Source organism: Phacochoerus africanus, chromosome 9 (genome assembly GCF_016906955.1).
Source record: "Phacochoerus africanus isolate WHEZ1 chromosome 9, ROS_Pafr_v1, whole genome shotgun sequence".
Taxonomy (NCBI): domain Eukaryota; kingdom Metazoa; phylum Chordata; class Mammalia; order Artiodactyla; family Suidae; genus Phacochoerus; species Phacochoerus africanus.
This window is the reverse complement of record NC_062552.1, coordinates 7444881-7457698: the sequence shown is the minus strand read 5'-3', so window position 1 is coordinate 7457698 and position 12818 is coordinate 7444881. Positions and strand designations below refer to the sequence as shown.

General features: G+C 46.6%; 1 protein-coding gene across 4 annotated transcripts in view; it reads right to left on the bottom strand.

Annotated features, from left to right (window-relative positions):
• Positions 1 to 1309: 1309 nt before the first annotated feature.
• The window catches only part of LOC125134979 (N-acetyllactosaminide beta-1,6-N-acetylglucosaminyl-transferase-like), a 90022-nt gene continuing 78513 nt past the window's right edge, over positions 1310 to 12818 (bottom strand). For 2 of the 4 annotated variants that reach the window (XM_047794532.1, XM_047794531.1), the window contains exons 2-3: positions 5803 to 5895; positions 1310 to 1703 (exon numbers count right to left, since the gene is read on the bottom strand). In XM_047794532.1, coding sequence (XP_047650488.1) covers positions 1513 to 1703; positions 5803 to 5895 — 284 coding nt within the window. In that variant the 3' untranslated portion in view covers positions 1310 to 1512. Of the gene's footprint in view, positions 1875 to 5802; positions 5896 to 12818 lie in introns of all 4 variants that reach the window. The other 2 variants (XM_047794534.1, XM_047794533.1) reach the window with 1 other exon arrangement.

The following is a 12818-nucleotide window of genomic DNA, read 5'->3' as shown; positions in this document are numbered from 1 at the left end:
CAAGAAATACTTCTTGACTAGAAGCCAAATGCATGAATGGGATGGATAAACGGGATGAAGGAATGAGAGAGAGGCTCACTCACAACTGAAACCTTTTAAAAAATCTAGGCACTCCAGGAGTTCCCGTCGTGGCTCAGTGGTTAACGAATCCGACTAGGAACCCTGAGGTTGCAGGTTTGATCTCTGGCCTTGCTCAGTGGGTTATGGATCCGGCATTGCTGTGAGCTCTGGTGTAGGTCGCTGACGCGGCTTGGATCCGGAGTGGCTGTGGCTGTGGCTGTGGTGTAGTCCAGTGGCTACAGCTCCGATTCGACCCCTAGCCTGGGAACCTCCATATGCCGCCAGAGCGGCCCTAGAAAAGGCAAAAAGACAAAAAAAAAAATCTAGGCACCCCTAACACCCCTGGGCATTACAAGGCTACTCAGGGGACACCATGAACTCCTTAAAGGCTCCATGGGTTAGAATTTGGTCATCTTGAAGGTAAGATCCCTCGGGTGGAGGTGGAGGGTGATGGCAAAAAAAGGAAAGTGACTCCCTCTGAGGTGTTAGGGACTTGAGGCCAGACCCATGCAATAGCACCGCTTTTCTAGAAACATCTTCATTCTTCAAGCACTGTGCCATGTCTCCAATGGCAAGCGATGGATAATGGATCAGAGCCCATTCTGGCAAGTATTTAAGAAACAGATCCCCCAGAGACCGCTGTCTTAAATTCTGTCTCCTGTGAATGAATTTACATTCTACACAGAACTTGAGAAGCAGGAAACTTGAAAATGCTACTGGTGAAACTCCGGAGTGAGATCTAGTTCTCCATTCTGGAAGCTCAAGTTGTAAAGGAGATGGATGAACTACCTAGAAGAATACCGCTTCTATGCCTACGTGTGGTTAAGCAAAGAGCAGGGGTGCCCATTAAAGTGTGGCTGTAGAGCTCTTATAAATGATTCCTTCTCCAAAGAAATCCAATCCTTATTTTCCTAAGTAGTGTAAGCTACAATTCTCCTTTTCATTAGCACATTTACATAATTATCTGAGGCAAATCTGACGACAGGTTAAATTTATCATTGATCAGAACATAAGGAGTTCCCGTCGTGGCTCAGCGGTAATGAACCTGACTAGTATCCATGAGGACTTGGGGTCACTCCCTGGCCTCGCTTAGTGGGTTAAGGAGCCGGCGCTGCTGTGAGTTGTGGTGTAGGTCGCAGATGCAGCTCAACCTGGTGTGGCTGTGGCTGTGGGTGTAGGCCGACAGCTGTGGCTCCGATTTGACCCCTAAGCTGGAAACTTCCATAGGCCACAAGTGCGGCCCTAAAAAGACAAAAAAAAAAAAACCAAAACACACAAAACTGCCAGAGGGACCAGAGTGCCAGGAGCACCCTGGGCAACCCTCGTGACAATATATTTCACAGTGTCCAGGGGAGAGTTTAAATGTAAAAATGGAGTCAGGTCCTGAGACGGAGGCAAAGAAAGGTTTTCCTTCCCAGCTGTGATTTCCCTTCACCTGTGAGTGGCAGCCGATCAAAAATACCAGCTGGGCTGTATTTCAATTTCACTCTGATTTAGGGTTCTTTCTCGAAGCCTCAGTTCTAGGCATTCCACGGTAAGAGGGTAGGTACTGAGCTCAAACTTGTTAGCAAAGAGGCTTGATGAATTCATCAACCACTTTAAGTCTCCGTTTCCATAGATACAGATGCCATGGACGTAGTGGCCTGCAAAGGAGGGAACAAGAAACAGTCAACACAGGCTTGTTCTTGAATCAGGGGCAGTGAACTTGGTAGTGAATGGAGGGTTACCGCCGGACGGCTGTCTGGCCAGAGCGGTCTCTGGGTTTCTGATGAAAAAGGATTGTTTTGGCCCAGCCCACCAGGTAGTTCACCATTCTGTGGGGAGACAAAGGAACAAATACTCACTGGGAGAGAATAAGAGGTAAACAGTACAAAGTAGGCGTCACAAGGCAACTTGTGTATTGTGAAATGTGGATTTCATGGATGAGAAGTTTGAGAAGTGTACAGATGGGAGATTTATGGCAGCTCTGGTCAAACCTCTTCCCTGAGCTCCAGACTGTTCTAGCCAAGTGCCTACTTTATTTATTTAGTTTTTTGTCTTTTTAGGGTTCACCTGTGGCAATATGGAGGTTCCCAGGCTAGGGGTTGAATCAGAGCTGCAGCTGCCTGTCTACACCACAGCCACAGCAAAGTGGGATCCGAGCCTCGTCTGCAACCTAGACCACAGCTCATGGCAACACCTGATCCTTAACCCACTGATAGAGGCCAGGGATCGAACCTGCTTCCTCATGGATACTAGTCAGGTTCGTTACTGCTGAACCACGACAGGAACTTCAACCACTGTGTTCATTTCTGTGTCCCCTGCCTCTGGAAGAGTGTTTGGTAAATAATAGGTGTTAAATTAATACCTGTTGCATCTGCTAATCCCAAAGATGCAAACTATGACACAGAGAATAGATAAACCACAAGGTCCTACTGTAGAGCACAGGGAACTATATTCAATATCCTGAGATAAACCGTCACGGAAAAGAGGAGTTCCCGTCGTGGCTTAGGGGTTAACAAACCCAACTAGCATCCATGAGGACACAGGATCCATCCCTGGCCTTGCTCAATGGGTTAAGGATCCAGCGTTACAGTGAGCTGTGGTGTAGGCTGCAGACATGGCTCGGATCCCGTGTTGCTGTGGCTGTGGTATAGGCCAGTGGCTTCAGCTCTGATTTGACTGCTAGATTGGGAACCTTCATAGGCTGCTGGTGCGGCCCTAAAAAGACAAAGAAAGAAAGAAACATAATGGAAAAGACTATGAAAAGGAATATATATATATACACGCGCAACTGAATCACGTGGTTGTACATCAGAAACTAACACAGCATTGTAAACAACCATATGTCAATAAAATAAAATAAAAGTGGTTGTTGAATAAAAGGGCAGAGAAGGATGAGTGGAGAGTTGGTGCATGGGTAGAACTGGGAAGCGTCAGTGGGGATGGATGATGGTTTCAGGGGGGAAAACACCTCTGGAACATTTAGAGATGGGAATTTTCTGCTGGAATAGACTTTTGTTGGGGAACAGGCTTAAAACAAGAATGGTAGGAAGCTGGAACTCCTTCCAGAGTTTGCTTGGCATATGGTAGAACTACTGACTTACACCGGATGGAAGGGTTGGGCCTTTTGTATCCCATAAACATGGAGAGTCATGGCAGAGTTTTGACTAGAAGAGGCAAGTGATGAAGCCGATGTCAGCAAGATTAATCCTGCAGACTTTGCAGGTCCATTAGGAGCCCATCAAAGGACTACAGTACTTGGGTGAACCACAGCGCCTGTGCGGAGTTCACGGCGGCCATGAGTGGGAAAGGAAGGCGATTAGAGGCAGACTATAGAAGGACCAAAAGGACTTGCTGATTAATAGGGTTGGGAGGAAGTACAGTAGAGAGACTGAAAATCACTGGAAAAAGCCAGGGTTTGGGAAAGTTAAGAAGTAGCTGGGGGGTGGGTGAGGAAAACTCCATGCATGGGCCTCGTGGCCATGCTTACGAATGGAAGTGACCTGGACAGACTATTCCAGGCTGGATCAAGTCGAGCGTGCAGAGACGCCTTGGCCTTCCAGATGAAGGCAGCCCATACGTCCTTGCAGAGAGTGGAGAAGAACCAGCAGTGAGAATTCAGGAGAGCAAGGGGAGATTCTAGAGGCATCTGCTCACAACTAAGACCACACATGGTGCGACCTCGGCAGTGAGAATGGGTAACTTTTCCTCTTGAAACCAGGAGCAACGGGGAGAGAATGGGTCCGCCACACTCTACGATGGAGGAAAGGGATGATGCGACCAAGGAACTGATAAGGAGATTTTTTTATTTTATTTTACTACATTTTTTTGGCCACGCCCATGGCATGCAGAAGTTCCCAGGGCCAGGGATCAAACCTGTGCCACAGCAGTGACAATGCTGGATCCTTAGCCTGCTGCACCACCAGGGAACGCCCAAGGAGATGCTCATCAAATGTCTTCAAAGTTCTGCCTAAAGTTGAAATGATCACCTCTTTGGGGAGGGAGTTCAGCACGAACCATCCCTACTGCTATCCATGAGGATGCAGGTTTGGTCCTTGGCCTTGCTCAGGGGGTTAAGGATCCGGTTTTGCTGCAAGCTACAGTGTAGGTCACAGACGAGGTTCGGATCTGGCATGGCTGTGGCTGTGGCATAGGCTGCTAGCTGCAGCTCCAATTGGACCCCTAGCCTGGGAACTTCCATGTGCTGTGGGTGCGGCCCTAAAAAGCCAAAAAAAAAAAAAAAAAAGACGGTCATGATTAAGCGTAGGAATCAGCCCCATGGGGTCAACTGGCAAAGCAACCTAAAACGTTAGGGCTATAGCATGGAACAGCTGATACAGTACACAGGTGGGACAGAGGGTCCCCAGAAGGAAACTGAGAGGGAGAGGAAGCCAGGGGAAGCTGAACCTCTGGAAATCCCAATTTTAAAAAAGCAAACACATTTAAAACAACAGCGACAGCAACAACAACGCATTTTAGGTTTGGGGCTGGAGCAATGGACACACTGGTGAAAAATCCCAGCCCTGTTGGAGCTTCTGTGCTGGGGAGATAGACAGTAAAATATATAGCATGTAAGTTGGTGGAGGACTAGCAGGGTGGCCACGAGACTGTAACGGGAGATGGGATCCCCAAGTGTAAGAGCGTAGGTGCTCTGGGATTCTAAGTGCTAAGAGGGCTTGTAAAGCCGGGGCACACACAGGTTTGGAACAAATGCTATTACTTCCAGCCAAAGGGAAAAGATCCAGAATACTGCTGATTTGCTGGACTGGCGTAATAGCTACCTTCTCTGGGCTATAGCTTCTTCTTTGCCCCATCTACCGGTTGGGGAGGACAAATATCTTTTCATGCTGTGAACTCTTTAAGGCTTTCGGATGTTCATTGGCGTAACCGGTACTCAGAGAAGAAAAATGAGACATTGGTTTAAGAGGCGCTTGGGCGGCCCAAACTTTGTACCCTCTGTAGGTCCCTGGCTAGGGGCTACTTTGAAGGACCTCCACCTGTCATGTGATCAGTCAGTGTCCCTAACAACAAGTCAATCTGACTCGTCTCTACCTTCTCTACGGGGGTTGGTCCTGGATACACGTGATAAGAGGACTGAAGTGAAAACTCTCCTGGGTGTGTGGGTGGGTGTGCGTGTGTCTGCTACGTAGTGGACAGGGGCTTCTGTGCTGGGGGAGGGTTAGAGCTGCAAAATGATGATGTCACATGGGTCCTTACGGATGTCCAAGTCCTCACACATTACAGCGGGAGAGGAGGTAGAGGAGCGGGTCCGAGGGAGACCACCGTGGTCCTAGTGGAAGGGTGATGGGTGTTCTAGAAGCATGTGGAGAAGACAACATATCCCAAGTATTGGGACCCTGATGGATGGAGATCCCCTATTTTCTAAGGAAGATCCACTTTCTCCTCCTGACCGATGCGACACCCCAAAGGAGCAGAAAGAAGAATGCACACCAAGAAGAGAGCAGAAACGAGCAAGAACAAAGGACCGTTATCATTAACGAGCAAGAACAAAGGACCGTTATCATTTGAACCTGCCTCTACACCGCCCTAGGTAATTACACAGCTGGAGAATGTCTTTAAGATGCTCAGATTTACTTTCCAAGGACTGCATCTTGACGCCTCTAGCCACTTTACTTAATAACTCTCGGATGGGGCTCAAGGAGCCAGCGTTCCCTCCGTGAGAACCCCTGTATCCGACAACTCTGTTCGTGCCCACACCAACAAGCGGTGTGGCCTCGGAGTGTGAAAGGAATGCCTCACCATGGCAGCCTCCGTGTTTATCTTCCATGTCGATCCACTTCACAGCTCTGAGGTTACCAGCCCACGACGCGTTAGGCATGGAGCCAGGGACACCTGCAACGTCAATAAAGAAGGAAAAGCAGAAATAAGAACCAAGAGAGCAAGGTGTCAATGCCATCAATTTCCCTTCCAAGTCACGGTCACTTTCCCTCAGTACATTATCTCTTACACCAGATTTTTCATTGTTGGTGCAAAACTCCAAAGGTTCCTGGAGTGAATAGTGGGTGGTTACAGACCTAACCTTGCCACGGTAGAAAGAACCTATTGTTTTTTTGCTTTGTTTTGTTTTTTCATAACAGGTGCTCAAGCCTGTAAGAAATGCCATTGTATGAAATCATAATGTGCATTAAAAAGTTGGGTATTTTTGGTTTCTCAATGTCTTTTCATTGAATCTACTTACAATCCTATTCTCAAAAATTTTTAGGACTTTCCACTTTATCTTAAAGCGAAAGCTCTGGAAACAGGCCATTCTATGTCCTTAGTGCTAATAATAAGCAAGAGAAGACTCCAGTGTCGCTCTTAAATGAAGTTGCAATTTTGGGCATATAGAACTTAATCTTTTCACACAATATCCTTTCTCTATGCTTATTGAGCATTTGGTGTTGCCTAGCATTGCGCTGGGCAGTTAAGAGATGGCAAAATAAGTAAGACATTCCTGATCACTCAATAAAGATGATAAGCTGTTTGCCCCAGGCAATAGGTTTTGGTTTGGCTTGTTTTGCTTTTTATTTTTTAATTTTTAATTTTTTAGTTTTTTAGGGCTGCACCTACAACACATAGAAGTTCCCAGGCTAGGGTCGACCTGGAGCTGCAGCTGCCAGCCTACACCGCAGCCACAGCCACACCACATCCGAGCCACATCTCTGAGCTACACCACAGCTCACGGCAATGCCAGATTCTTAACCCACTGAGAGAGGCCAGGGATGGCACCTGCATCCTCATGGATGCTAGTTGGATTCGTTACCACTGAGCCACAACGGGAACTCGCCAAGTAGTAGGTTTTGAGCTTTGAGTTTTTCCTACACCGGTGTGCTCTGATCTACCTCTCTTCTCTATTCGTCTCAGTCATTCTTTTGACCAAAAGTTTACTTGCTGACCTGTTATCTAATTAATATATTAGCTAACCTAACTTGGAGACGTAACGAGCCTTTAAAAGGGAGAGGAGAGCATTAGGTTGCCATTTTGCTGAGCCAGGGCTTTCCCTCCTTGGCACCCCTTACCCTTTAAGCGGGATAACTCTTCGTTGTAGGGCCCATCTTGTGCGTGGTGGGATGTTTAGCAGCATCCTTAGACGCCACCCACCCGGTGCCAGTAATACATGCCCTCCAGTTAGGGCCATCAGAAATGTCTTCCGATATTCCCAAGTGCCCCCTGGGGGAGCAGAACTGCTCCATTTGAGAAGCACTGCACTACGCTCTCTCCAATAACCCTCTCCATCTCAATACCTTTTGGATGGGCCACAGAGACCGAAGGGTCCATTTAGTCACATAGAGTAGTTGTACGCCAAGATTCCCATTACTGGAAAAGGAACACCGCATACGGGATCAGTGTGAGCGCAATTAAAGGAAGACTATTCTGCTGCATAAGAGCTCCAGCCACTTTCACCAGTGAGAAGTGCAATTTGAATATGAATGTGACGTACCCGTCACCGTGCAGATGACAGCCATACTCCAATCACAAGAGTCTTTTCTGAGGAGATCCTGTAGGCCAAATAATGTCCTCCCCACTTCCCTCCCGCCCCGCATGCTCAAAGAAATCTGAACCCTAATCCCTGGAACCTGAGACTGTATCACATGACACGGCAAAGGGGAATTAAGGTTGCTAATCAGCTGACGCGCGAATGGCGAGATTATCTTAAATTATCCACGTGGGCCCAATGTCATCATAAGGGTATTTTGAAAAAAAAAATGGGTTATCCGTGCTTATGTGTATTATTTTTTATTTTTACAGTTGGAGTGATGTCTAGTTGACTGATGTACAAGGTTTTAATCACTTCTGCTGGACAACACGGTATAACCACAGGGGCATTTCACAGTGGAAGCGAGAGGCGGCGGAGAGCTGGTTGGAGGGGTGCAAGGTGAGAAGCTGCGGGAAGGGCCGGGGGAAGGTGAGCCGCCTCCAGCAGCTGGAAAAGAAAGGCAAGCAGAGGGATCCCGCCCAGACCCTGCAGAGAGGAACGCAGCCCAGCCAAGGCACTGCTGTGGGTCCGACGAGACCAGTGCCAGACTCCCGACCTACAGAACTTTAAGAGGGATAGGGACATCATTTAAGCTGCCAAGTCCGTGGTGAATTGCTACGACGGCAAATAGAAACCTAATACACAGACCAATGAGGACAAACTCATGCACAGACCCTAGATGATAGATATTTTTTAATAAGAACAAAATTGGACAAGACCAGTAGGAAGTGTAATTGGTTTAGGCACATAACAAAATTTTCCTCTTTAAAAACATTAATGAAAACAGGTGCCTTTTCAGACAGAAAAAAAAGCTTTGTTCTGTTTTGCCTGATGTCACATAATAATGATATAAGCCTCTAAATCAAGAACTGTCCCAAAGTCTCCCAGCTAAAATTAAATTTTGCACAGCCTTGTCTGTAAATAGCGTGCGTCTTCACGCCTAAGGGCTTTCTATCAGGCAAGATGCTTCTTTTCTTGCTGCCAAACTTGGAAACATTGTTTATAAACATTGAGTATTCAAGAAAAACACAATTTATTAAGCCATATTTCATCCTATTGCTTTAGTTTGCATTCAATACTTTAAAAGTTACTTTAATTCTTGCCTATCCCAAGAGAAGCTTCTTTATTTTGTTCTTAGAACACACTTTAAAAGAATTTAGAATACAACTTGTCTTGGGTAAGGTGGGAGATGGGGAGAGGGCAGTCTGGAAAGCAAAGCGACAAGCCGGTATATTTACTCATGTCAGTAGGATGAGCCGATGTGTGGTGACTTTTATGAGTCTAGTTCAATTAAGTAACTACGGCAGAAAAGTGTGAATAAAACACTGCCACGATGAAAATTCCCTTACCCTCATTTAAAGGGTTGCATTTTTTTTTGTCTTTTTTTTCTTTTTGCTATTTCTTTGGGCCGCTCCCACGGCATATGGAGGTTCCCAGGCTAGGGGTCGAATCAGAGCTGTGGCCACCGGCCTACGCCAGAGCCACAGCAACGCGGGATCCGAGCCGCATCTGCAACCTACACCACAGCTCACGGCAACGCCGGATCGTGAACCCACTGAGCAAGGGCAGGGACCGAACCCGCAACCTCATGGTTCCTAGTCGGATTCGTTAACCACTGCGCCACGAAGGGAACTCCGTGCATTTTTATTTACTTTTATTATTTTATTTTATTTGTGTCTTTTTAGGACCGCACCGGCAGCATATGGAGGTTCCCAGGCTAGGGGTCTAATCGGAGCTGTAGCCGCTGGCCTACACCACAGCCACAGCAACGCCAGATCCCAGCCGAGTCTGCAACCTACACCCCAGCTAACGGCAATGCTGGATCCTTAACCCACTGAGTGAGGCCGGGGATCGAACCCGTGTCCTTGTTAACTGCTGAGCCTAAAGGATTGCATTTTTAAAAGGACAAAATATTTCTCTTCCTCTTTTATTCTCATTGATATCATTAACACTGACCATCACAAACTCTTACTCAGAAACACATTCCATTATTCTAGAGATAAAAGCTTGGCATTTATTATTAATGACTGTTGTCTTTAAAATAAAAACGTAACACCTATTAACCTCCTATGAATGAAAGTACAATCCTCAACTTCTATACTTGGATGACAAATCTCAAACCTATTTGCTTAAATATTATTCAAGTTTGTGTTTTCAAAGTTACATTTTTTTTATGGCCATGCCCATGGCTTATGGAAATTCTCAGGCCAGGAATCAAACCTGTGCTTCTGCGGAGACCCAAGCTGCAGTAGTCAGGTTCTTAACCCACTGCACTACAGCAGGAACTCCTAAAAATTACAGTTTAAAAGTGTGTGTGTTGGGGGGGCACAAACAGACAATGTTGAATTCTATTTTTTTGTTTGTTTTTTTAAGGTTTTGGGGTTTTGTTTGTTGCAAAGAATATATGAGGCACAGACATATCTGGCAAGAGCTGGCATAGACCCTTGCTTTTCAAGTGTGGTTCCGGAACTGAGAGCTTCAAGATCACCTGGGAGCTTGTCAGAAACGAAGAATCTGGGAGTTCCCATTGTGGCTCAGCAGTAAGGAACCTGACTAGCATCCATGAGGACTTGGGTTTGATCCCCTGGCCCTGCTCTGTGGGTTAAGGATCCGGCGTTGCTGTGAGCTGGGGTGTAGGTCGCAGACGCAGCTCAGATCTGGTGTTGCTGTGGCTGTGGCTGTGGCCGGCAGCTGTAGGTCCGATTCAACCCCTAGCCTGGGAACTTCCAGGTGCCGCTTGTGTGGCACTAAAAAGCACACACACACACAACAACCAAAAAAAAAAAAAAAGAAGAAAAGAAATGCAGATTCTTGGTCCCTACCCAGCCCTCCTGCATCAAATGGACATCTTCACAGGATCAGGAGAGAATCCCAGTGCAGTCAGGCCTGGGCTGTATCTACGCTGCCAGAGGACTCGGCTTCTCTGCCTCCTCCCCTGGAAATCTGCCTCTCAGGCTTCATCAAGTTTCCAGGGAGCTTCCCCCTGTCCTGTTCTCACTAAAATTCTGCTCTCATGAGGAATCTGGTCCTTAGATTCTTGTCCCCCCCGCTGGGGACACAGTCGACCCTTGAACAGCATGAGTTTAAGTTGGGAGGGTCCAGGCACACGTGGATTTTTCCCAGTGGTAAATACTGTGGTCTACACAGCAGGAGGTTGGTTGAATCCACGGATGTGGCATCTTGGACACAAAGGGCCAACTCTGAGTTATACTCGGATGTTTGCACGTCTGCACTCCCAACCGCCGTGTGGATCGGGGGTCAACGGTAAGCGCATCTGAACCTCTCCATCACCTCCTCAAAGACAGTCGGCCCAGCTGGGGTCGGGAAAAGCTGTGCGGGGTGGAGCTCTGACTTGACAGCATCCGGCCCACAGGAGGCACTGATGCACGTTCCACGGCTAAGTGAGTGTGACAAGCAAGGGACACGCCCTCCCCTTCGTCTTTAGTGTTGATGGTGAGGACGGCTTAGCTGGCGTGGGGATCAGACAGGCCTGGGTGCTACCGTGACTTCCCCACAGGCCACCGTACTTTCAGGTATAATATCCTCTACTTCTCAGTATTGAAGAGCATTTATTTCTTCTACCCTCTTAGCAAGGGTCAACCCGGTTCGATGTGCCCTATAGCAACTGCCCTGGTGGCCACAGATCCTGCGTCCTCCACATCTGTCCCGCCTCCCACAACTAGCTGGGGGAGGATATAAAACCCGCAGCTCGACTTCTGGTGACCGCTTCATCCGACTACCTTGCAGGCATCCTTTATTTCGAGGAGCTAAGGGCAAGCCCAAGACTGAATGGTCTCAATGTACAACGGGCCCACTACTCGGTAAGCAGCTCACTTTGGCTCTGCTTCAAACATCCAGGGAGACCCCAAAGCTGCCAATCTCACTGTTTGTGCCAAAGTCCAACAGCTCCTTCCACTCCCTTAAAAGCATCTGTTGCATCCACCTCGGTTTCCTGTTCTTCCTCAGAGACTGACCTGGGGCCAAACTCCGGTGGAATAGAAACAGGCCTAGGAACTGGGGAACTTAGTTCTCAGCCCAGCTCTGCCATTAACCAGCTGTGTACCCTTGGGCATCATTTAATGTCTCCCAGAGTCACTTTTGAAATGAAGTAGGTAGATTAGATCAGCGGTTTTCAGCCCTTTAGACTGCAATCTGCAGAAAAACAATTTTACACACACACACACACACACACTCACATATGAAGTAAAGTTTCACAGAACACTTAGGCTTCTTCCATGCCTTTGTTTATGTTATTTTCTAGTCTAGTCATATTACAATTTTCGGTCAAAACCTACTAAATTGGTCCACTAATGGGATATACCACTATATCTCGTTATATATATATATCCTATTTATCTTAAAAACACTGGACTAGATAGATGATTGTGTTATTATGATTATTGCTGTTATAATTATGATTATTGTTTGTCAGGAGGGGAGTTATTGGGTCCGCCCTAATTCACAAGTATCCTAGGAAGGATGTCTTTTGCATTATTTCTAGGATGGGGCAAAAAAGGCACTAACATTATCAGAGAAAACATTTTAAACTATAAAATCCAATTCTTTCATTTGCTCTTCATAGGCTTATTTAAACAAAAGAGTGGAGATAAAGTTTACAGAGTAAGCAGGAACGTTTTTCTTGGGGCTTAGCCTTTCTTAGACAAATAACTGCATTTGTTAAATAAATGAATGTGATTCTTTGAAACGCAAAAGCTTTATTTATATTGACTTTCTCCTTCTTGTTCTAACACAGTCTGGTTCTCATTAAAGGAGACCTATGTGTGCTAACAGATTCTAGCAGGAGCTTATTATTTAAGCTCAGAAATATACTTTTTAACCTATTAAATAAGCAAGAATCCTCGTTTTAAATGTCAAAAGTCAATGCTGGTATCCAAGCATTGAAGAGGTTTTCTCACAATTTCATGGGGGTGCTGGCAATTGGCACAACTTTGGAAAATCAATTTTGGGGGGAAGGTCATGTCTGAGGCATGCAGAATTTCCCAGGCAGGGATGGAACTTCTGCCACAGCAGTGACAACACCAGGTTCTTAACCTGCTGTGCCACCAGGGTACTCCTGGAAAATCAATTTTGAAATGTAGGAAAAGCCACTCTAACTGCCAATTCCCTTAGGTCTTTTGAAATCATCAGTTTCAAAATAAGCTAAGGACATCTTTTTTTTTTTTTTTTTTTAAGGGTCACACCTGCGGCACATGGACGTTCCCAGGCCAGGGGTCAATTCTGAGCTGCAGCTGCCAGCCTACACCACAGCCACAGCCACACCTGATCTGAGCCTCCTCTG